We start from the raw sequence: 24,860 nt of genomic DNA on the forward strand, positions 1-24,860 counted from the left end.
GTAAAAATGTGTTAAAATTTTTTAGTGAGTAGGACATTGTCTTAAATGTGTCTTAAAATTGCTTACCAAAAACGTTATAGGCAGAAAATGCATGGATTCTCAGAAAGAATTCTTATTGAAGTGTATTTAAAAATTTAAACTATATTGCGATGTAGTCAGTAACTCATTCTTACAGTATCTGAAGCATATTATACATGATAGATGCTTGATACTTAATAAAAATAAATGAGCACTTCATTTCTCACAAAGGAGTGTTTCATTCAATTCAGTACTTATTTAATAATTCAATGATTATATATTTATTTCAATAATTACCCACTTTCTTCTTTGCCCTGACTTGATGCTGGCAATAATGAAGTGAATACAACAGATAACAATTTACTGAGTGTTTGATACAACATGCCTTTGGATAGGCATTACAAACATAAATACGTGGAAGGTTGTTTTTGACTATGTAAATGTAATGGACTCTTAGAACATACAATAAAGGAATGTATATACTTAAATGTACAGCCCTTGCTGGTGTGGCTCATTTGCCCCATGCACTGAGAGGTCGTAGGTTAGATTCCTGGTTAGGGGACTTACCCAGGTTGTGGGCTCACTCCCCAGTAGGGGGCATGCAGGAGGCAGCTGATCCTTATTGATGTTTCTCTCTGTCCCTTTCCCTTCCTCTCTCTCTAAAATCAATAAACACATTCAAAATAATAAAAGAAACATAGTAAAATAACTTTAAAGAAAGGACTTAAGTGTACAATGTTAATGTTTTGGGGGGAACTGAAGGAGGATGGTTATTCTGAAAAAGTAATATGTTTTACCTGGTAGTATACACTGTTTTCTTTTGCTGATTGATTATCATATTTATATTATTTTATTTGGAGCCATTTATATTATATCTGAATTGACATTAATATGAACATTTTTGTATCATACAAATCTACACTCCATTCCTCAATTAAATTATTGCCTCTTCTAAAATTTATTTTTGTGTCCCAGGCTCTAGTTCAGTGACTTGCTGATGAGTAGGCATTTATTAAATACTAATGGCCCGGTGCACGAAAATCATGTGGGGTGGGGGGGGGGGGTTCCCCTCAGCCCAGCCTGCACCCTCTCCAATCATACATGCCTCTCGCAATCTGGGACTGCTGGCTCCTAACCGCTCACCTGCCTGCCTGCCTGATCGCCCCTAACTGCCCTCCCCTGCTGACCTGATTTTGCCCCCAACTGCTTTCCCCTGCCAGCCTAATCTCGCCCTCAACTGCCTCTGCCTGCCTGATCACCCCTAACTACCCTCCCCTGCTGGCCTCATCTCGCCCCCAACTGCCCTCCCCTGCTGGCCTAATCTTGCCCCCAACGGCCCTCCCCTGCTGACCTAGTCTCGCCCCAACTACCCTCCCCTGCCGGCCTGATCTCGCCCCCAAACTGCCCTCCCTTGCAGGCCTGATCTTGCCCCTAACTGCCCTTCTCTGCAGGCCAATTTGGTTCTCATTGGTTGGTTTCTATGCCAGTCAGCGTCAAAAGCTCCGCCTCCTAGGCAGCCATTGGCTCCTCACAGTTGACCCAGATTTGGTTCTGATTGGTCAGTTTGTCAGTCAGCGTCAAAAGCACCACCTCCTGGACAGCCATAGGCTCCTCACAGTTGACTCATATTTGGTTCTGATTGGTTGGTTTCTATGCCAGTCAGCGTCTCTAGGCCTATCAACGGGGCCTGATCAGAAAGGCAGGGCTGATCAGCAGCTCGGGTGGAGGCCTGGAGAGAAATGGAGGTGCAGCTGCTGGTCCGGCCAGGAGAGAAAGAGAGAGGCAAGTGCTGATCAACAGCTGCCACACAGGCTACAGATCAGACCCTGCTTCTCTCTCCAGGCCTCTCTCTGGCCCTGATTCGCAGCCCTCTCAGCAGTCAGTGCTGGGTCGCCACGGCAACCCAGCGCTGACTGCAGGTCTGACTTCCAGTTGGTCAAGCCTCAGGTCGTGATGGATCCATGGTTTTTATATATTAGGATTTGTTGAATAATTTGCACTCATTTGTGTAATTGAGGTCTTTTGAATGCTTTGGGTCTTTAAAACTCTTCTGAACCACTAAAAGTAAAAATTGCTATCATAAGTTACTTTGGAGATTCTTGCCTTGGTGATTGTGAAAGGGAGAAAACAACGTAACTTTATAGTATTTTGGTAAGTACTATGTGTTTAGTTTGCATAAGATTAGATGTATAATGAATTTGACTATCTAAGTATTTTACCAGCTCCAATTTTTATGTGTAGGTGTACTTATCTAAAATTACTAAATTTCTGAGTGGCTTATGTTAGTTTTCAACAGGTAATTTTTATTTCCCCCTCTTTTTTTAATTTTTTTTTTTAAAATAAACAGGATTGCTTTTCAGTGGAGGGGGAGGATTTGAAGCATGACTTTGAACGCTTACAACTGGCCATGGAAATGGTAGGATTTCTTCCCAAGACACAAAGACAGTGAGTTTATTTATTGTTTTTATATACCTTGAACAGAGAACAAATTTTGATGTTTGTTTAAGAATTCCTCTTTCTTGGTCCTTTGAGACACTTTTATTATAGTCCTGATTTAGTGTCTTTTCCTTCTTAGGTGTGGCTTAGAACATTTATTTTTCTAAAAGACTTGTTTTGAATTGTTTTTTTGTCAAACATTCTTTGAGATATTTTGAAAATCAGTTGAAAGCCCAGGAGCTCTTCTTCCTGTATAATTTATATTTACAAACATTTGTTTATAATTGCAAGAGTTTCTGGTGTCCCTGAAGCCTCTTCATGAACCTTATGTAAACACTGTTGCTTTATAACACTATTTTTATAGCTTTTTATTTTCTATATCATTGATCTCTAAGCTTATTAAAGCTCACATACCTATCAGTAAAACATAATTTCCATATACTTACTCTTTAAAGTTATGTCTGTACTATTGTACTAAACATTTTGCTTATTGTATTAAATATGTTGAACTAAAATAAAATGTAAAAAGGTTGAGATAAAGATGAAGTAAGCAATACATAACAGAAACTATTTCAAATTAAAGACACAAATAACCTTGACTCTCACCAGAAAAATAATTGTAACATTACTAATTTTAAAAAAAAGTTTATTGATTTTTAGAGAGAGAGGAAAGAGATTGAGAGAGAGAGAAAAACATCAATGATGAGAGATAATCATTGATTGGCTGCCTCCTGCATGCCCCCCTACTAGGGAAAGCCTGTAACCCAGGCATGTGCCTTTCACCGGAATAGAATCTGGAACCCTTCAGTATGCTGTCCAACACGCTATCCACTGAGCCAAACCTTTTTAATGAGATTTTCTTTAACTGGACATTGTTTCTGCTTCTGTGTTTTTAGGTATCCTGCCTTATAGTATGGTTATTGTTATCTACAAATGGAAGATTATAAGCTTTTTGAGAACTGGGACTCTTATTTATATTTATTAATCTTTTTTATATTGAATTATAGTATATTGTGATTTGCTTATATGATGTTTCTTATTCCTGGAGTCTATGCATTACATATTTGTGTATGAGGAAACATTAATGTGCTGATTTTTGAACCCAAAGTTCTGAAACAATGTAATTACCAACCATAGAAACTACTGCAAAAACAGTTTTTAAAAATGGCTCAGGCCTGGCTGGTGTGGCGTGATGTTTGAGCGTTAGCCCATGAACCTGGAGGTTATAGTTTGATTCCCAGTCGGGGCACATGCCCAGGTTTCGGGCTCAATCCCCAAAGCGGGTGTGCAGGAGGCAGCCAATGGATGTTTCTCTTTCATTGATGTTTCTATCTCTCTATCCTTTTCCCTTCCTCTCTCTAAAATCAATAAAAAAATATTTTTAAAAAATGGCTCAGTAATTACTGTTTGTATATCTTTTGACTTCCATTTATTTTTATAATATTTCACTTGATACTAAGTTTCCTCTTTAATTTAACCCAGCCTAACTTTATGACTTAGTCCTTTATAATTGACTTATTTTTTGTTTGAATCATTAAACATTTTTAATTATTTAAGAAATTAGACCTATAAATTAGATGTTGACTCAGGACCTCTAAAAATATAGCTATAGGTCTCTAAAGAAGTATCTTTGTTTATTTAGAATACTTCCTAATTTTAGTAAGACATATAGTGTAAATTTCATAATTAAGGACAAATTTATCCTAAAGAAATAAAGTGGTCAAGGCACAAATATATGTATATATCTGAATTTTCAGGAATGGCTTTTAGATAGAGTTGTGTTCAGTTTTAGATGGTCAGTTGTGTTAAATGCCTTTGAGATGTCAGGTAAGTTAAGGAATAATATGCTTTTCTTAGTTACATGAAAATCCTTGGTAACCTCTATGAGACATTTTAGATGCCAGAATGTGATTGTAAAAAGGGATGACAAAGTAAAGACAAGGATTTATAAGTCAGTCCTTATTAGTATGCTTGTTTGTGAAGGGGAAGAAGAAGATGTGGAATGTAGGATGGGTTTTTTAAAGTAAGAGAGAAGTGAACATGAGATTATTTTGATTAAAAATTCTTATAGGTTTAGGTGAGTGATACGAAAAAAGTATAATAATGTATCCCAGCAAACTGGAGTTCATGGGATGGAGAGCGCAAGTAGAGGGATTAGTTTGCTGACTGGAAGAGGGGCATGTGTTCCTCAAAGACTGGAGGGTGGGGCGGGGGGAGAGAAAAGGGAGGGTCTAGATGTAAATGTCTCACAGTTGGGGCCTGATATTAGATAATGTACCGAAATGGCCTCAGGCTGTTTTAAAAAAATATTTATCAAGGGTACCATCATATGATGTAGGAAAGCCTTTTTTTTTTTTTTTTTAAATTTATCTTTATCATTGAAAGTATTACAGGTGTCTCATTGGGCTCCTCTGCCTTGTTCCAGTCACCTTCCTGGGCCTTCCTCCACACTATTGTCTGTCCATGGGCCATGCATATCCTACGTAATAAAAGCCTAATATGCTAAGTGTCCGGTCATCTGTTCAACCAATCAAAGTGTAATATGCTAATGATATGCTAAGGCTGCTCAACTGCTCACTATGACATGCACTGACCACCAAGGGGAGACAATAGACCAGTTTACCAGTCGCTATGACATGCAATGACCACCAGGGGGCAGACAGTCAACTGGTCAACCAGTTGCTATGATGTGCACTGACCACCAGGGGGCAGACGCTCCAACTTCCAACTGATAGGTTAGTTTGCTGCTGGGGTCCTGCTGATCGGAACTGAGCAAGATGGGCCGAACATGCCCTAGAGCCCTCCCACGGTCCCTCCCCGGCTAGCCAATCTCTCGTGTCCCTCCCCAGCCCCAGTCGTGTACTGGTGGGGTCCCTTGGCCTGGCCTGCACCCTCTTGCAATCCGGGACCCCTTGGGGAATGTCAGAGAGCCGGTTTCAGCTTGATCCCGTGGCATTTGGACATCCCCCGAGGGCTCCCGGACTGCGAGAGGGCACAGGCCAGGCTGAGGGACCCTCCATCCAAGTGCACAAATTTCATGCACCAGGCCTCTCGTATACATATAAGTTCATTGGTTCATCTCTCCTTACCCCTCTCCTCTGAAATATGTCAGTGTATTGCATGCTTCAATGTCTCTGGGTCTCTTTTGTTCATCAGTTTAATTTGTTCATTAGATTCCACATATAAGTGAGATCATGTAATACATGTAGGAAAGGCTTTCTTAAATACTAGAGGTCCGGTGCACAGATTTTTGCACTTGTGGGGTTTCTCAGCCTGGCCTGCGCCGTCTTGCAATTCAGGACCCCTCGGGGGATGTCAGACTGCCGGTTTTAGCCTGATCCCTGTAGGCCAGGCCAAGAGACCCCACCGGGCCTCTAGTATGCATAAAAGATCTTTGGTTAATCTCTTCTCACCCTCCCTTCTCCCCCCTTCCCTCAGATTCATCAGTGTGTTCCATGTTTCCATCCCTGTGCGTTGAACGTTTGCCCCCCTGGTGGCTAGTGCACATCATAGCTACTGATTGAAAGGTTGAACAGTCGCTTAACCTTTTATATATATAGACTAGGGGCCTAGTGCATGAAGTCGTGCACCTTGAAAGGAACTGTGGGTCGGGAGGCTATGGTAGGCACAGGGGCGGGTCTCGGCACACCTCTGTGCCCCCGCCCACCCCCTTCTGCCGTAGCCCCTGGTTCCCTATCAGCAGGCAGCTCCGCCCCCACTGTTGCTGCTCCCACATGCTGATGGCGCCAGCCCCGCTCGCACCCGCTGAAGGCACGGAGCAATTGTGGCTAGCGCCAGCAGCGGGTGCAAGTGGTAGCTGCTGTCCCGATCTCCTCTCAGGAGCAGGAAGAGGTGGAGAAGCCCTGAGGGGCGATTGGGGCCGGTAGCCACTGCTCGTACCCGCTGATGGTGCTGAGTGATCGGGCCTGGCACCGGGCGTTAGCAGTGGGTGCCAGCGGTGGCTCCAATGCCAGCAGCGGGTGCAGGTCAGGCCAACGCCAGCAGCAGGTGCAAGCACCCGGCGGGACTGCGACACGCGGGAGCAAAGAATTTTCAGTAACCACCAGAGGCTTGCACCGATGACAGTGACCGGTGCCCCACCTTGGTCTGGCACTCCTGCTTACCTGCTCCACCACCCCACTGCAGCCGACGCCCACGCACGCCCTCTGGTGGTCAATGCACGTCATAGCGACCGGTTGTTCGGTTGTTCTGCCATTCAGTCTATTTGCATATTAGCCTTTTATTACATAGGATAACTACTAACTGAAAAAAATCACCTAGGATATGTGGTTAAAAATACAGATTCCAAGGCATGAAACATTCTTATTCAGTAGATCTTAAATAGACAGTGTAGGAAAAGGGCATTCCAGTCAGGTTGAAAAGCATTTAGGAACGAATGGACTTTTGAAACACTACAGCAGATTCAGATAATAGCAAGATGTCCCCTTCAGATAACTTTTCTGACAAGTGGTAGGTACAATACTGAAGTTAAGGTTTTTTAAAGCACTTGGCACAGTGACTGAAGTAGTAAACACTCAATAAATTTTATAGTTCTAATTACTTCCATATTTCTTGTTTTCTGAAGACTACGTCATATTTGTACTAGTTAATTTGCTTGATTATGATTTTTGGGATGAAATAAGCTTAGAGAATACACAGAAAGAAGTTGTAATTTGTAATTTTATTTTTGCAGGATTTTCTCTCTTCTATCAGCAATACTACATTTGGGTAATATCTGTTACAAAAAGAAGACATACCGGGATGACTCCATAGATATCTGTAATCCTGAAGTTCTTCCTGTTGTCTCAGAATTATTAGAAGTGAGTGATTACATTTTCAGTTGTCATTTCAAATACTGGGTAACTTGTCAGTTTTTATTTTGTGGAAGTTTTGTAGGGGTAAATAGGTTAGTGCTTTTTTATTAATAGTGTTTGCCCAAAAGATGGAAATTTTGCTATTGTGTGTGTCACAATGTTTGGAAAATTTGGGTTTTCTACCCTGCCTCCTCTCCTTAGATACCCATAATCCCTCAATTTGCTGTATAGGATGAATATTGCACTCAAGATGGCATAATATTCTAGGCCTTTACTACTTTTTCTTCTATATTTCAGATTTCTTCTCATGTTAAGACTTTGTTTAGAATGTTTTATTTGAAGATGGGGTACCTGGATGGCTGGGGAGAAAAGGATACTAACTTTTCTTTCTTCATAGTTATATAGAAACCTACAATGCTTCTTTCCATAACAAGGTCTTTATTACCTTACTAGAGGCCTGGTGCATGAAATTTGTACATGGGGTTGGGCCCTTCAGCCCAGTCTGCACCCTCTCCAATCCAGGACCCCTCGGGGGATGTCCTACTACCTCTTGCAATCTGGGACTGCTGGCTCCTAACTGCTCACCTGCCTGCCTGCCTGATTGCCCCTAACCCCTCTGCCTGCCTGATCGTGCCTAACCACCTCTGCCTGCCTGCCTGATTGCCCCTAACTGCTCCCCTACTGGCCTGATCGCCCCTAACTGCTCCCCTGCTGGCCTGATCGCCCCTAGCCACCTCTTCCTCACCCTGCACTTGGGACCCAGAATTCCCTCCTCCAGCCAGTTGCAGGCACCCAGGACTTGGGCTTCCTTCCCTCTGGTTGACTGCAGGCACACAGGACCTGGGCCGGCTTTGCCTGGGCCAGCCACAGCTGCAGGGGACCATGGATAGGCAGCTTTGCCTGGCCACAGCCGCACGTGCCTGGGACCATGGGACGTGCGGCTTGTCCCTCTCCCAGGCCGCAGCCTGGCTGGTCCCCATTCCTCTTTTGCGAACTCATTTGTGCCTGCTGGTCCTCATTCCTCTCTCCCCAGTGTTGAGTGTCTGAGCCATTATTGCGTGACGTCGTGAGGGCATGATGCCCATTTGCATATTAGCTCTTTATTATATAGGATTATATAGGATTCTTTCTGTAGTGATGATTTTTCATGCTTCCCAGCTAACTTCTCGTCTTGCCAGATTCATTTTGAAAAGGATATCATTTTTCATAGGCTCTCTCCTATGACAGAGTAAGGAAATATATGTATGTATACTAACCTAAGTATATTCATATATCTACAAATATTTTTGTCTATATATATATACATCTTTATATATATAAAGATGAGGTTTGCTAATGTTTCTAACTAATCCATTATCACATGTATCAGTCTAGCCTTCTCCCCTTACTTATATGTAAACTCCCACTCTAACATTGAGGAACCTGCCTCTCATCATCTTCCATTCATTAATTATTCAATTCTAGTATATAACAGTATTAGAACTGTTAACCCATACTTCGGTGGGAAATGACTTTGTCAGCTAGAGTAGAGTGCTATAGAGTGTATTTCCTTTTGCCTTTAGTTTTATAGACTTCCTTCATTTTCAGAATTAGTTTTCTTCCCACCCACTTTCTTGAACATTGTGGTTGTTTCATAAATTTGTCATATAGTCAAATTCTCTTGTCATGGTCTGAATTCTTTTCTAGGATTCCCCGGTGCCTTAAATAATTTTCTAAAACTTTGTATAGATTAAGATTCACTCTTTGTGCTGTATGGGTTCCGACAAAGGCATAATGTCACGTATCCTCTGTTAAATAGTGTCATACAAAATAGTTTCCTGCCCTAAAAATCTCCTTCACCTAATCAACCCCTTCCCCACTGATGCCTGGCAACCACTCACCTTTTTACTGACTGTAGATTTGCCCTTTCTAGAATATAGCATAATTGGAATCATACAGTACGTAGCCTTTTCAGACTGACTTGTTTCACTTAGCAATATGCATCTAAGACTCATCCATGCTTCTTGTCTCAATAGCTCATTTCTCTATATTGCTGGGTAATATTCCATTATAGCTTTATCATGGTATAGCTATATCATAGTTTATTTATCCATTCACCTCTTAAAGGATATCTTGGTTGTTTACAGTTTTTTTGTTTTGTTTTTGTTTTGCAATTATGAATAGCTTGCTTTTTTCTATTAAAATATTGCTCATCTTTAAAATCTTGATTCATGTGCCAGCTCATGAAGTTTAACCTTGTTAAATGGTCTGGTTCATCAGTTTCTACTTAACATAGTTTATTTTTAGTTTTGTAGCAGAAAGTTAATTGTTAACTAGTTTATGCCCATTATAAGGTGGCAGTGTTCTCTGAGAGCAATGGATGCCTCTTTCTTGTTTATCTGACCTTAAAATGTTTATTATTTTGTACATGCCTGGGTGTTGCTTATTAACTTCAATGGAATGAGTTAGCCTGGCAGAAGGGGCAGGAGAAGGGAGGAGTACCTTAATTCGGAACTAGATTCACTCAGTGGAAATTCTACCAGGATGTTGAGTGTGGTATCTAAAGGTTGTAATTTTGAAGGTCATGAGGGTCAGAGAAAATTTCAGTCAGGCATTTTAAGTAATATTTTAGTCAAACATTTGGAATTGTAATACAGGGATTGTGGCTGGTGATCAACAAGTAAGCAAGGTTTTTGGTTCTAGTGCAGTATTTATTCTTTGGTGAGAGACTGGTAAGCAATTCAAAGCAGTACTCAGATATTGGTAAAAAAAAAAAAAAAAAAAAGGAGAAATAAAATCCTGAGAATGGTTACCAGTGTCAAAGTTAGGCCAACAGCAAATGTGATTTGATAGCAAATCTCACTTTATAACATAAGCTTTTAAAAGTCTTTCTTGTTATATATAGTTTGGATTGGTTCTAGGAATAGAGATTGGGTAATAAGCAGAAAGAAGATATCTTCAAAGATGAGGAGCTAGAGAAGATATGACAGCACCGACCCTGGTATCCTGTCTATAGTTAGCATAGTGATTAATCACAAAAACAATATATAATTATATATGTGGTTTCTGATGGTCTTAGGCGACCCCTGTGAAAGGGTCATTCGACCCCCAAAGGGGTCACGACCCACAGGTTGAGAACCGCTGCTCTAGCCAAAGGGCAAATAAAGGGATAACCTAGCAAGACAGAAAACATTTAAATAATAACCACTCAATTCCAGCCAAACACCATAGGAAAAAAACTATGCTCCTGCACCCAAACTATGCCAGCCAAAGTCAAGTAGGGAGCCCAGACTGCCACCCTACTTGTCTGTAACAAGGATTGGGGTGCAATGTTAGAGGAGGCCTAGTGGAGAGGCAGGACTTTTACCATAGCTCAGTGGTAACAAGGTCACCTACTTCAGTATCAGTGGAGACTGCCAGAACTCCCCACCCCATCCAGTGGTAATGAGGAGCTCCCTCTCACATGCCAATGAAGGCTGAGTGGAAAACCTGGACTTCTGCCTCCACTTTGCAGTAACAAGGGAGTTCCTCCCACCCCTTTCTGGCTGGAGGGGTATCAAAAAAGCCAGATAAGCCATCAATAATTATTCTAAATGTAAATGGTCTGAATTCACCAGTAAAGAGGCACAGAGTAGCAGAGTGGGTCAAAAAACAAAACCCAACCATATGCTGCCTAAAAGAGACACATCTAAATAGCAAAGACAAAGGCAGATTCAAAGTAAAAGGGTGGGAAATTATTCTCCAAGCAAATAACATCTACAGAAAAGCAGGTATAGCCATACTTATATCTGACAAAATAGATCTCAAGATAACAAGTGACAAAGATGGACATTTTATGATAAAGGGAACGCTACATCAAGAAAACATAACATTTCTTTTTTAAAAAAATATATATTGATTTTTTTACAGAGAGGAAGGGAGAGGGATAGAGAGTTAGAAACATTGATGAGAGAGAAATATCGATCAGCCGCCTCCTGCACACTCCCCACTGGGAATGTGCCCGCAACCAAGGTACATGCCCTTGACCGGACTCGAACCTGGGACCCTTGAGTCCTCAGGCCGACACTCTATCCATTGAGCCAAACCAGTTAGGGCAAACATAACATTTCTTAATATATACGCACCCAACCAGGGAGCACTGGAATATATTAAACAGCTATTCACAGAACTAAAAGGAGAAACAGATCAAAATACAATTATAGTTGTCGACCTTAATACTCCTTTGACAGCTCTAGACAGATTAACTAAACAGAAAATCAATAAAGAAATATCAGCCTTAAATGAAGCATTAGATCAAACTAATATAATTGATATTTACAGCACCTTTTGTCCCAGATCATCAGAGAATGCATACTTCTCTAACACACATGGAACTTTCTCAAGTATAGACCATATATTGGGTCACAGAACTTGCATCAACAAATTAAAACAGATTGAAATTATACCACGCATATTTTCTGACCACGATGCCTTGAAATTAGAAATCAACTGCAAAAGGAAGTAAAACCTCCCGCAAATATTTAGAGATTAAACAACATACTACTAAAAAATGGCTGGGTCAAAGAAGAAATAAAAAATGAGATCAAAAGATATATAGTGACAAATGAGAATGATAACACAACATATCAAAAGCTCTGGGATGCAGCAAAAGCAGGAATAAGAGGGAAGTTTATATCATTACAGGACTGTGAGGGGGCAGGCCGAGCTGAGGGACATTCCCCCCCGCCCCCCCACTCCAGTGCATGCACCAGGCCTCTAGTAAATTCAATAAAAAGAAAACAAAAAAGAAAACACAACATTAAAAAAATATCCCTCCCAGAAGGAATTAAAATAAGGTCCAGTCTTGGCTCGGCTGTTTGCAGTACTGTCAAGTACACGGAAAGGTGGCAAGTTCAATTCCCTGTTGGGGGCAAGTTCAATTCCCAGTTGGGGCTCATGCGGGAGAGAATTCATCCTCCCTCCCTCCCTCCCTTTCTCCCTCCTTCCCTTCCTGCCTCTAAAATCAATGAAAGACATAATCTTGAGTGAGGATTAAAAAATAAGAATAAATAAAAAAAATAGGATTGGAGTCTCATAATACAGATGTATCCAGGTTTTAATGAAATATCACTCATCATACCAAGAAGGAAGATCTCAAACTAAATTAAAAAGAAGACAAGAGATGACAATGACAACACTGAAATGATAAAGATGTGAGAACTATCTAACAGGTATCAAAACAGCCATGATAAAGTGCTTTAATGAGAAATTATAAACATGTTTGAAAAAATGAAAAGTTAGCTTCAGTAAAGAAATCCTATTTAATAAAAGGCTAATATGCAAATCAACCGAACGGCAGAACAACCGGTCTTTATGACACACACTGACCACCAGGGGGCAGACACTGAATGCAGGAGCTGCCCCCTGGTGGTCAGTCCACTCCCACAGGGGGAGCACTGCTCAGCCAGAAGGTGGGCTTCATGGCAGGGAAGTGCAGTGGCAGTGATGGGAGTCTCTCTCCTTTCTTCCCTGATAGCGCCAAGGCCTGAGGGGGAGGTCCTAAGGACACCCATCTCAAGTCAGCCATCAATCCATCTCTCTACTCATTTTTCTTTCTATCAATAGGTGCTGAATACCCACCAGGTGCCAGACCCTGAGTTTCCTCTCCCCCCCCCCTCCCTCCCTTCCTCCCTCCCCCCTGTGTGTGTGTGCGTGTGTGTGTGTGTATGTGTGTGTGTTGGGGTTTCCCCTCAAGAATGGGTGTCCTCATAGTCATTTCAGTGGGAAGGTGGAAGAGACTTATCTGTGACATTTGCTGCAGTCATCAGCTAGAACTTTGCTTGCTGTAGACAAAGCATGTGAGCAGCCTACACCCAGTGGACTGGAGGCCAAGGGAAGGGGGGAACCCCAGGCAGCGGTTCCTTTGTCTCTCTGCAGAAGCAGAAACAGCCATCTGGAAAGGTAGTTGATCCTTCTGTGACATTTTGGTTCTTAGGAATCCAGATACGTATCCCAAGTATTTTTGGCAAGAAATTGCCAAAGTTTTCTTGTCCCCTTTTTTTCTCTTCTCTCTTCCTTTCCCTCCCCTCTCACTCTTCTTTGTTTCCTTCCCCCATTTCCTCCTCCTGCTTTTTCCTCTCCTCTTCCTCTCTTTCTCTTCCCATTCCAGGCTCCTTTTAATTCTATCACTTCTCCACCCAGTTTCTTGTCTTCCTTCTTTCTCATGTTTTTTGTATGTTTGTTTGTTCTTTTTTTTTAATGTATATATTTTTTATTGATTTCAGACAGGAATGAAGAGGGAGCTAGAGTTATAAACATCAATGATGAGAGAAAATACATTGATGGGCTGCCTTCTGCATGCCCCCTACTGGGAGTCAAGCCTGCAACCTGGGTGTATGCCCTGACTGGGAATCAAACTATGACCTCCTGGTTCATAGGTAGATGCTCAACCACTGAGCCACACCGACCCAGCTTCCTTCTTTTTCAACTTCTTCTTTCATCATTCTCTGTGCTTTCCTACCTGCTCCCCTTCTCTCTTCTCTCTACCTCTTTCTTTTTCTACTCATATTCATTCCTCTCTCTCTCTCTCTCTCTCTCTCTCTCTCTCTCTCTCTCTCTCTCTCTCTCTTGCTCTCGCTCTCTCCTGCCAGAGGCTGAAAGAGGCAAAGGCCATTTTATTACCCACTCAAAGCAGATCCCACATTTCTCATCAAAGATGAAGGAAAAGTTGCTAAGAGCTGCTGGCCCTTCACCCTTCAGTTTACCTGACACAAAGCCAAACAGTCAATATGAGTGAACACATATCTGTTTTCAAGTACAATTATCTAAGATAGTTAAATTTCAGTCATACTTTAATTCAGGTCACTTAAATTGATCAAGTAATTACATAGCCAAATACTACTAAGCAGATGCTTCGTTAGTAGAAAGAGGAGAAAGCAGAATAAACTTAGCTAATGAAAGATCTAGCCAGTGGGGAAATTTTGAGAGCTTCCAGGCAGGATGCAGGGGCGGGCAGGGATAATGAGTGTAAAGACAGGGAAAAGTTCTTTTATTTTTTTTTTACGTGGCCTTCCACAATTTATGAAAAGCACCTGGTGATTAACCGCATGATTATTAGCTCCTCTGATTCAAACAGGCCCTCTGTTCAAACTGAAAGATAAGATAAGCTACTCTCAAGACTACATTCCTCCTCCCTGCTGTTTTCAGAATTCAGGGATATGTAATTCATTCCACGGAGTCTCTAGTTAATAGAAAGTTTTCTTCCCCCCTCCCCTTCAAACAAACTTCTTTTGAACTCTTCATAACTTTTTCTCTAAGCATGCTTTACAGGCTTGGAAAAAAGTGCTGATAAGACACCTGCCCAAGACATCTGCTGGATCTTCTCCTGAAGAAAAAAAAAACTATGACTTTTCAAGACAAAACCCCCCTGGTGTCTGCTCAACTTCAGCCCAAAATCCTCCTCCCTTCCCTGTCACCTAGCAAAATCAGCCATTATTCTTTAAAAGGGAAAGCCACCCTTTGTTTCTTACCCTGTATTGATTAGCAATACTTGGCCCTTTCCTCTCTTGGAAAGTAAAATAAACTTCCTCTCTGAATCTTGTCTTTTAGTTGTAAATTCTTTCATATCTCGAGTCATCAGCCAAACTCTAACACTGAGAGAGTTGAAAGAAATGTGGGAGATTGATAAAGACAAACTTAGACTCCCTTATAATTTTGTCAAAAACCATGAAGTCATCAGATGTTTTTGAGTGGTTTGAAACCTGTAACCACCATTTGGTCTTATTCATACCCATCTTCCCATGTATCATCCACCCATCAAAAGTTACAGGTACAGATGATGTGTCATAGAATTGTACACCTGATACTTATATAATTTTATTAACCAACTAGAGCAGGGGTGGGCAAACTTTTTGACTCGAGGGCCACAATGGGTTCTTAAACTGGACTGGAGGGCCGGAACAAAAGCATGGATGGAGTGTTTGTGTGAACTAGTATAAATTCAAAGTAAACATCATTACATGAAAGGGTACGGTCTTTTTTTTCAATAGTTTTATTCATTTCAAATGGGCTGGATCCTGCCCGCAGCCCGTAGTTTGCACACGGCTGAACTAGAGGCCCGGTACACAAAATTTGTGCACTGAGGGGGAGGACTCTCAGCCCGACCTGCACCCTCTTGCAGTCCAGGACTCCTCAGAGGATGTCCACCTGCCAGCAGTCAGACATCCCTCTTGCAGTCCTGGGCTCTCGCAGTCCAGGACCCCTCACTCCTTACTGCCCGCCTGCAGCGAAGACAGGAGAGTCTTCCGCCATCGCTGTTGCACTTGCCAGCCGTAAGCCTGGCTTCTGGCTGAGCAGCGCTTCCCCTGTGGGAGTGCACTGACCACCAGGGGGCAGCTCCTGCATAGAACATCTGCCCCCCTGGTGGCCAGTGCGCATCATAGCGACCAGTTGTTCTGCTGGTCGTTCTGCCATTTGGTCGATTTGCATATTAGGATTTTATTATATAGGATATCACCCGAATACATTAAAAAGAAATTTTTTCTTTATTGATTTCAGAGAGGAAGGGAGAGGGAAAGAGAAACAGAAACAGCAGTAAAGAGAGAGAATCATTGATTGACTGCCTCCTGCATGCCCCACATTGGGGATCAAGCCCACAATCTGGTCATGTGCCCTGACTGGGAATTGAACCATGACCTCCTGGTCATAGGTCAATGCTCAACCACTGAGCCATGCTGGCTCGGCCTAAATAAATTTAATTTAAAATAAAAACAAAAGATTTATGGAATGTTAACAAGTAGTTCACTGGCTAGCAGGGAATAAACGCAATAAGAGTAAAGGATAAAGTACAGGTTTGAGGAGTTCTAATAGCACATGAAAGGCACAGCACACCTATTGCAGTCTAAGGACATCAGAGAAACTTGCTGACCAAATTTCCCAACACCATTCATTAAAGAGACTGTTTTGACTCCATTGTATGCTCTTGCCTCCTTTGTCAAATATTAATTGAGTATAATGGCTTGGGTCAATTTCTGGGTTCTTTATTCTGTTCCATTGGTCTATATGTCTGTTCTTGTGCCAGTACAGGCAGTTTTGAGAACTGTGGCTTGGTAATATAGCTTGATGTCAGGTATTGTGATCCCTCCAACATTGTTCTTCTTTCTCAGGATAGCTGTGGCTATTCATGGTCTTTTTTTATTCCAGATCAATTTTTGAAGTGTTTGTTTTAGATCTTTGAAATATGCCTTTGGTATTTTAATAGGTATTGCATTGAATCTATAGATTGCTTTAGGTAGTATGGACATTTGAATGATGTTGATTCTACCAATCCATGGACATGATATGTTCTTCCATTTGTTTTTGTCTTCTTCTATCTCTTTTTTCAATGTCCTGTAGTTTTCCGAGTACAGGTCTTTTACGTCCTTAGTTAAGTTTATTCCTAAGTATCTTAATTTTTTTGGTGCAGTGGTAAATGGGATTGTTTTTTTCAGTTCTCTGTCTGTGAGTTCATTATTGATGTATAAAAAGGCCATAGATTTCTGGGTGTTAATTTTGTATCCTGCTACATTGCCAAATTTATTTATTAGGTCTAGTATTTTTTTGATGGAGTCTTTGGGGTGTTCTATGTATAGTATCATGTCATTGGTGAATAAGGACAGTTTTACTTCCTTTCCAATTTGGATGCCTTTTATTTCTTCTTGTCTGATCGCTACAGCTAGTACTTCTAGTACTATGTCGAACAGGAGTGGTGAAAGTGGACATCCTTGTCTTGTTCCTGTTCTTAGGGGAAATGAGTTTAGTTTTTGCCAATTGAGTATGATGTTGGCTCTAGGTTTGTCATATATGGCTTTTATTATGTTGAGGTATGATCCCTCTATTCCCATTTTGCTGAGAGTTATTTTTTTTTTTTGGAGTAGATTAAAGATTTATTGTGGGAGGCAATTTTTTTTTAATTAAATCTTTATTGTTCAGATTATTACATTTGTTCCTTTTTTTTTTCCCCCATAACTCCCCTCCTCCCAGTTCCCGCCCCACCCTCCGCCCTCACTCCCCACCCACTGTCCTCATCCATAGGTGCACGATTTTTGTCCAGTCTCTTCCCACATCTCCCACACCCCTTTCCCCCCCAAGAATAGTCAGTCCATTCCCTTTCTATGTCCCTGATTCTATTATAATCAACAGTTCATTCTGTTCATCAGATTATTTATTCACTTGATTCTTAGATTCACTTGTTGATAGATGCATAATGTGTATCTTTACCTTTTTCTTCCTCTTCCTCTTCCTCTTCTTAAAGGATACCTTTCAGCATTTCATATAATCCTGGTTTGGTGGTGATGAACTCCTTTAGCTTTTCCTTATCTGTGAAGCTCTTTATCTGACCTTCAATTCTGAATGATAGCTTTGCTGGATAAAGTAATCTTGGTTGTAGGTTCTTGGTATTCATCACTTTGAATATTTCTTGCCACTCCCTTCTGGCCTGCAAAGTTTCTGTTGAGAAATCAGCTGACAGTCGTATGGGTATTCCCTTGTAGGTAACTGAGTTTCTTTCTCTTGCTGTTTTTAAGATTCTCTCTTTGTCTTTTGCTCTTGGCATTTTAATTATGATGTGTCTTGGTGTGGTCCTCTTTGGATTCCTTTTGTTTGGGGTTCTCCGAGCTTCTTGGACCTGTAAGTCCATTTCTTTCACCAGGTGGGGGAAGTTTTCTGTCATTATTTCTTCAAATAGGTTTTCAATATCTTGCTCTCTCTCATCTTCTGGCACCCCTATAATTCTGATGTTGGTACGCTTGAAGCTGTCCCAGAGGCTCCTTACACTATCCTCGCATTTTTGGATTCTTTTTTCATTTTGCTTTTCCGGTTGGATGTTTTTTGCTTTCTCGCATTTCAAATCATTGACTTGATTCTTGCGCTCCTCTGGACTGCTGTTGGGCGTCTGTATAATATTCGTTATTTCAGTCTGTGTGTGCTTAATTTCTAGTTGGTTCCCCAATATAAGATCGAGGGTCTTATTAGTTTTCGTGTAGATCTCATTAAGTTTATCGGCAGCTTCTAAACAGTTCTTGAGAGACCTTAAAAGTGTGGTTCTGAACTCTATTTCTTCCATTGACAATTTTGTCCTGTTTCTTTGTCTCCGCATTTTGTTATGCTTCCTTGGTGCACCCCCTAGTGGTCTTTGTTCGCAGTCTTATAGATAAATCTTGATTGTTGTAGCTAATTCCAGGGAGGGTTTGACCTCCAGGCCAAGTGGCTATGAGAATCAGCTGTGTCAGCAGTGAGAGAACTTCTGTCCTCTAGGGAGGTGCTAATCTAGCCTTTGCCTGAGGCTATCTGGCAAATGCCTCTGTGCAGGGCTTGGGCGGGGTGGGTCGCACAGGATCAACAGGGTGGGCCGGAGAGAGCAGTTATGGCGGCTCTCAGTCCTGTCCCCAGGGGCTCTGCCTCTCTGAGTCCCAGCACCCGCTGCAAAGCTCGGAGAGAAAGCTGCACTCGCTCTGATCGAAGCCAGACAGTCCCGCTTCTCCCGTTTGAGTCTGGGTCCCTAAAGACTCGCCCAGATCTGGTGCTCAGAGTCTGCAACTCCCTCCCGATTGAAAACAACAACCGCGCCCTCCGCCGCCAGCCCGCTCCGGGCACTCCGCACCTCAGAATTTGACTTCAGCACTGCGCCTCCTCTGAGTGTCCGTATGCGTTTCTCTTTCCTCCTAGTTGTAGGACTTCCACTCAGCCAGCGTTCCTGTGGTTCTGGGTGATGTCCCTTCCGTTTTTTGGTTTCACTTTTGAAGTAGTTGTTCAAAGCAGCAAACTCCGGCGTTAACCTATGCCGCCATCTTGGTTCCATTGCTGAGAGTTTTTATCAATAACGGGTGTTGGATTTTGTCAAATGCTTTTTCTGCATCAACTGATATGATTATGTGATTTTTATCTCTCAGTTTGTTTATGTGATGTATAATATTTATTGATTTGTGGATAGTGCACCATCCTTGCATCCCAGGAATAAATCCCACTTGGTCATGGTCTATGATGTTTCTAATGTGTTTCTGAGTCCGATTTGCTAGAATTTTGTTGAGGATTTTAGTACCTATGTTCATCAAGGATATAGGCCTGTAGTTCTCTTTTTTTGTGGTGTCTTTATCTGGTTTCGGGATTAGGGTAATGCTCGTTTCATAGAAAGAGCTTAGAAGTGTACCTTCGTCCTGAATTTTTTGGAATAGTCTGAGGAGGATACGTTTTAGTTCTTTGAATGCTTGGTAGAACTCCCCTTTAAAGTCATCTGGACCAGGGCTTTTGTTTCCTGGAAGATTTTTTAAAAATATATATATTATATTGATGTTTTACAGAGAGGAAGGGAGAGGGATAGAGAGTTAGAAACATCGATGAGAGAGAAACATCGATTCAGCTGCCTCCTGCACACCCCCGACTGGGGATGTGCCCGCAACCAAAGTACATGCTCTTGACCGGAATCGAACCTGGGACCCTTCAGTCTGCAGGCTGATGCTCTATCCACTAAGCCAAACCGGTTAGGGCTTCCTGGAAGGTTTTTGATCGCTGTTTCAATTTCTTCGGTAGTTATTGGCCTATTCAGGTTTTTTTTATTCTTCTTGGTTGAGTTTTTGGAGCCTATATTTTTCTAAGAATATGTCCATTTCAACTAGGTTGTCCATTTCGTTGGAATAGAATTGATCATAGTATTTTTTCATAATCATTTGTATTTCTGTGGGATCGTTTGTTACTTCACTTCTTTCATTTCTGATTTTGTTTATTTGGGTCCTCTCTCTTTTGATTCTTGGTGAGCCTGGCTAGAGACTCATCAATCTTGTTTATCGTTTCAAAGAACCAGTTCTTGGTTTTGTTGACCTTTTTAATAGTATTTTTGGTCTCTATGTTGTTTATGTCCACTCTGATCTTTATTATTTCCTTCCTTCTGCTTATTCTGTGCTTTTCTTGTTGCTCTCTTTCTAACTCTGATTTGTACGGTTAGATAATTTATTACCATTTTTTCTTGTTTTTTTTTGAGGTAGGCCTGTAGAGCTATGAACTTCACTCTCAAGACTGCTTTCACTGTTTCCCATAAATATTGGATTGTTGTGTTTTCATTATTGTTTTTTGCCATGCTGCTTTTTATATTTTCTTTGATCTCTCTGGTAACTCAGTCATTGTTTAATAGCATGCTATTTATCCTCCAGGTGTTTGATTTTTTTTGATTGTTTGTATTGTAGTTAATTTCTAGTTTGCCATTTTAATCTGAGAAGATGCTAATATGATTTTTATCTTCTTGAATTTGCAGAGACTTTGCCTATGTCCCCATATATGGTCTATCTTTGAAAATGACCCAGGTGCACTTGAGAAGAATGTATATTCTGTGGCTTTGGGGTGCAATGTTCTGAAGATGTCAGTTAATGCCATTTGATGTAGTGTGTCATTTGGGATTGATATTTACTTTCTGATTTTTTTGTTTAAAGGATTTGTCCAGTGTTGTTAGTGGGGTTTTAAAGTCCCGTACTATGACTGTATTGCTGTAAATCTCTCCCTTGTTATTCTCCCGAAGTTTTTTGTATATATTTTGGTGCGCCTATATTGGGTGCATATATGGTTACCAGAGTTATTTCTTCTTGTTGGATTGCTCCCTTTAGTATTATGAAGTGGCCTTCCTTATCTCTTTTATGTCCTTCACTTTGAGATCTAATTTGTCAGATATATATATATTGCTACCCAGCTTTTTTTTTCATTTCCATTCGCCTGAAAAACCATTTTACATCTCTTCACCATCAGTCTGTGTGAGTCCTTTGTTCTGAGATTGGTTTCCTGTAGACAGCAGATATATGGGTCATGTTTTCTTATCCACTCAGCTACTCTACGTTTTTTGATTGGGGCATTTAATCCATTTACATTTAAAGTTATTATTGATTGGTACTTGTTTGTTGCCATTTTAATTCTTTATGCCTGTATTCCTTCTTTGCTTCCTATTTCTTCTTTTTACAGCAGACCCTTTAGCATTTCTTGCATTGCTGGTTTGGTGGTGATAAACTCCCTTAGTCCTTTTTTGTCTGTGAAGCTCCTGATTTCACCCTCAATTTTGATTGATAGCTTTGCTGGGTACAGTATTCTTGGGTTCAGACCCTTACTTTGCATGACTTTGTATATTTATTTCATTTCATTCCCTTCTGGCCTGATGGATTTCTGTTGAGGAATCAGTCGCTAGTCTGATGGGGGATCATTTGTTGGTAACTTTCTGTCTTTCTCTGGCTGCTTTTAAGATCCTTACTTTGTTGTTGGTGTTTGCCAATTTAATTATAATGTACCTTGGTGTTGGTCTTTTGGGGTTTATTTTGTTTGGGATTCTGTGAGCTTGTTGGACTTGTGTGAGTTTTCCCTCCTTTATATCAGGGAAGTTTTCTGTCATCATTTCTTCATATAGGTTTTCTGTTCCTCGCTCAGTTTCCTCTCCTTCTGGCACCCTTATTACGCAGATTTTTTATTTTTTTTATGTTGTCCCAAAGTTCCCTTAGGTTCTCCTCCTGTTTTTTAAGCTTTTTTTCTAGATGCTGCTCTGCTTGGGTATTTTTTCCTACATTGTCTTCTAGTTCACTGATGTGGTCCTCCGCTTTTTCTAATCTACTGTTGATGCTTTTTATTGAGTTATTTATTACAGCAATGTCATTTTTCATTTCTTCTTCATTCTTCTTCATTTATTCTTGGTTCTTACACATATTGTTGAATTTGTCTTTCAACCTTTTCAGTGACCTTATGACCATTGTTCTGAATTCTTTCTCTGACATATTGCTTGCCTCCATTTCATTTACTCCCTGTTTTGGTGATGCCTCCTTTTCTTTCATGTGCAGTTTCTTTGTCTCCCCATGATATCTCCTGCCCAGGTGTCTGGTTATGTAGCTCTGTCTCTCCTGCATTGACTGAAAGGCACAAAATAGAACACAACAAGGCACAGCGCACAAGGCACTGAACAAAAAGGTATTCACGATACTAATAATCCAATATAAAGGTGACCACCAGAGAAAAGAGAATTAAGGGATAAAGAAAAAAAAAGTGCAAAAATCATAATGAGAAAAGTAAAAAATGTCAGAGAGAAAAGAAATAGAAAAAAAAAGAAGGGGGAAAATACTATTTATATGGGGAGAAAACTCCAATAGAACAACAACTAATCCAAAAAAATACAAATAACTAATACCAATATATGAATGCAAACTACAAATAACAACTAATAACAAGCAAGGAGAGGATAAACAGAAGAAAAAAAAAGAGAAACAATCACACAAAGATACAAAAAAACAATCTAATCAACAATCAAACTAGAAACAACAATAAGACAGAGAGAAAGAAAGGCAAAATAAAACAAAATAAAACAGAAAACATAAGTAAAAAAACAAATAAGGAAAGGGAAGAGCAAAAAATTTGGATAGTGAAGATACAGAAGAGAAAAGTGTGTATGGACTTGGACCAGGCGATTGGAAGTTGGATATATAAGTAGGATGAATTGATAATGCGGTAAAAAGAAGGAATAGGGAAAATCTAAAGCAGGAAGAGGGTAAGAGAAACAGGACAACAAAAGGGTAAAAGTGAGGAAGAGAGTGTTGATATAAAAGTAAAGTTGAGATAGAATAAAATAATGCTAAAGGATAAATGACAAAAGGATGTAGAACACTAATCCCAAAATGAAATAAAATAAAGAGAAAATGAAATGAAATTTTAAACAAAGATAAAATAATCCTATATAATAGAGGTAATTCACAAATTGACTGTCACACCCTCGCACAAGATGGCTGCTCCCATGGGGTCTCAAGATGGCTGCGCCCATGTTATTACAAGATGGTCACCACAAGATGGCCTGCAGGGGAGGGCAGTTGTGGCTGATCAGGGAAGCAGGGGAGGGCATTTTGGGGTGACCAGGCCTGCAGGGGAAGGCAGGTAGGGGCAACCAGACTGGCAGGGGAGGGCAGTTAGGGTGGACCAGGCTGTCAGGGGAAGGCAGTTGGGGGCGATCTGGCCAGCAGGGGAGCAGTTAGGCGTCGATCAGGCTGGCAGGGGAGCGGTTATGGGGCAATCAAGCAGAAGAGGTTAGGGGCAGGCAGGCAGACAGGCAGGCAGGCGAGCTGTTGGGAGCCAGCAGTTTCGGATTGCGAGAGGGATGTCTGACTGCCGGTTTAGGCCTGTGGGATTGGGCCTAAAGTGGCAGTCGGATATTCCCTGAAGGCTCCCAGTTTGGAAAGGGTGCAGGCTTAGCTGAGGGACACCCCGACACTCACAGTTCACGAATTTCATGCACCTGGTCTCTAGTAGTAGTAACAGTACTGATTAAACATAAAAATATAATAATTGAAAAGGTAAAATCAAGTGAGAAAAAAATTAGTTTCTTAAGTAAAAGATAAGAAATAAGAATGTGCAGTAGTGAAGGTCATTCAATTCCTCTATTGTTCTGTTTGGCACGCCTGGCTGTTTCTTGTCAGGGAGTCAGGACAGTATTGAAGTTCCCTGTGTTCCACAGGTCCTCTTTGTTATAAGCCAGAATCCTGTTTTCAAGGAGGCAGTATTTCTTTGTTTCTCAGCCTGCCTGTGGTTGTATTTACACAAGAGTCAATTTGTGATTCAACCCCTGTGTGGCAGTGTTTCTGTATTGACATCCGGGGCTATAAGTCCTCTCTACCCAGTATTTAGAATTTGTTTTCCCTGCTGCACTTAATACTGGTTTGGGGGTATGGACTGCCCCAGAGCTGGTTTTCTGATCATTTCTCCCCACATTCCACAAAAACAACTTCCCCCTGCAGTCTCTGAGAGTGTTTTTAATTGGGTGATCCTATGTACTGGGCTTAGTAATCAAAAGCAAGGATTTAAAGAGAAAAAAAGATCCAGAGTAAGTGCATGAATTTGCGACTTTTTTGCCCCTTCACTGCATGCAACTCTGCTCACTTTGTGCATGTCTTTTTCCCCTGGCACAGTGCAGCCGATTTACTGGTAAAGCTTCATGCTGCCTTTTTGTGCCCAGTCCAGCTATGCATTGATTTCTAAAGTTCTCTTCTGTCAGCAGCCATGTGGAACCCTTTCCACATTCGCAGACTACGCTGGCCCCAGTGGTTATGGATTTTGTGGGGCACATACTTCCTCCAAACCCCTAGATCCCACTGCGTGCGTGTCTCGCTTCAGCCTGGATCGCAGACCTCACCTTCCTCTGAGCAAAATCTGACCTTTCCTTGAGAAGGTGCAGAGCTCGTCTGAGTCCGTGTATTCGCGTTTCTGGGTTTGCAGCTGGACCCTGGGTGTTGTGGTTGTAGGGTCCTGGGAGGTATCCAGTTCTTCCCGATTGAAGGTAATCCTAGGCTACCGAACACAGCCACTCTCCACTTTAAGATGTCGTGGTCTCTGTGGCAGAGCCGGTCATTCCGGGAGAGATTTCAGCTGCGGTGGAGGCTGCCTTGTCAGGGGAGCCAGTCTGGTAATGCCCAACAGTCCCTTGGAATATACCTGTCCCTCACTCACACATAGACACTCCCTGTACGTCCACACACTCTCCTTTTGTTCTCTCACTCACACACTATCTTGCAGCCAGCTTTCCCATCGGCAGCCATCTTCGATCTCAAAGATATTTTTGAGCCAGTAGTAGTAACAGCACTGATAAAACATAAAACC

At 41.4% G+C, this 24,860-nt stretch overlaps 1 protein-coding gene across 13 annotated transcripts in view; it reads left to right on the forward strand.

Annotated features, from left to right (window-relative positions):
* The window catches only part of MYO9A (myosin IXA), a 483,806-nt gene that overhangs the window by 161,727 nt on the left and 297,219 nt on the right, over positions 1-24,860 (forward strand). For all 13 annotated transcript variants that reach the window (XM_059658301.1, XM_059658294.1, XM_059658330.1 and 10 more), the window contains exons 7-8: positions 2,366-2,463; positions 7,148-7,274. In XM_059658301.1, coding sequence (XP_059514284.1) covers positions 2,366-2,463; positions 7,148-7,274 — 225 coding nt within the window. The remainder of the gene's footprint in view (positions 1-2,365; positions 2,464-7,147; positions 7,275-24,860) is intronic.

This window comes from Myotis daubentonii, chromosome 1 (assembly GCF_963259705.1).
Source record: "Myotis daubentonii chromosome 1, mMyoDau2.1, whole genome shotgun sequence".
In the NCBI taxonomy this organism is placed as follows: domain Eukaryota; kingdom Metazoa; phylum Chordata; class Mammalia; order Chiroptera; family Vespertilionidae; genus Myotis; species Myotis daubentonii.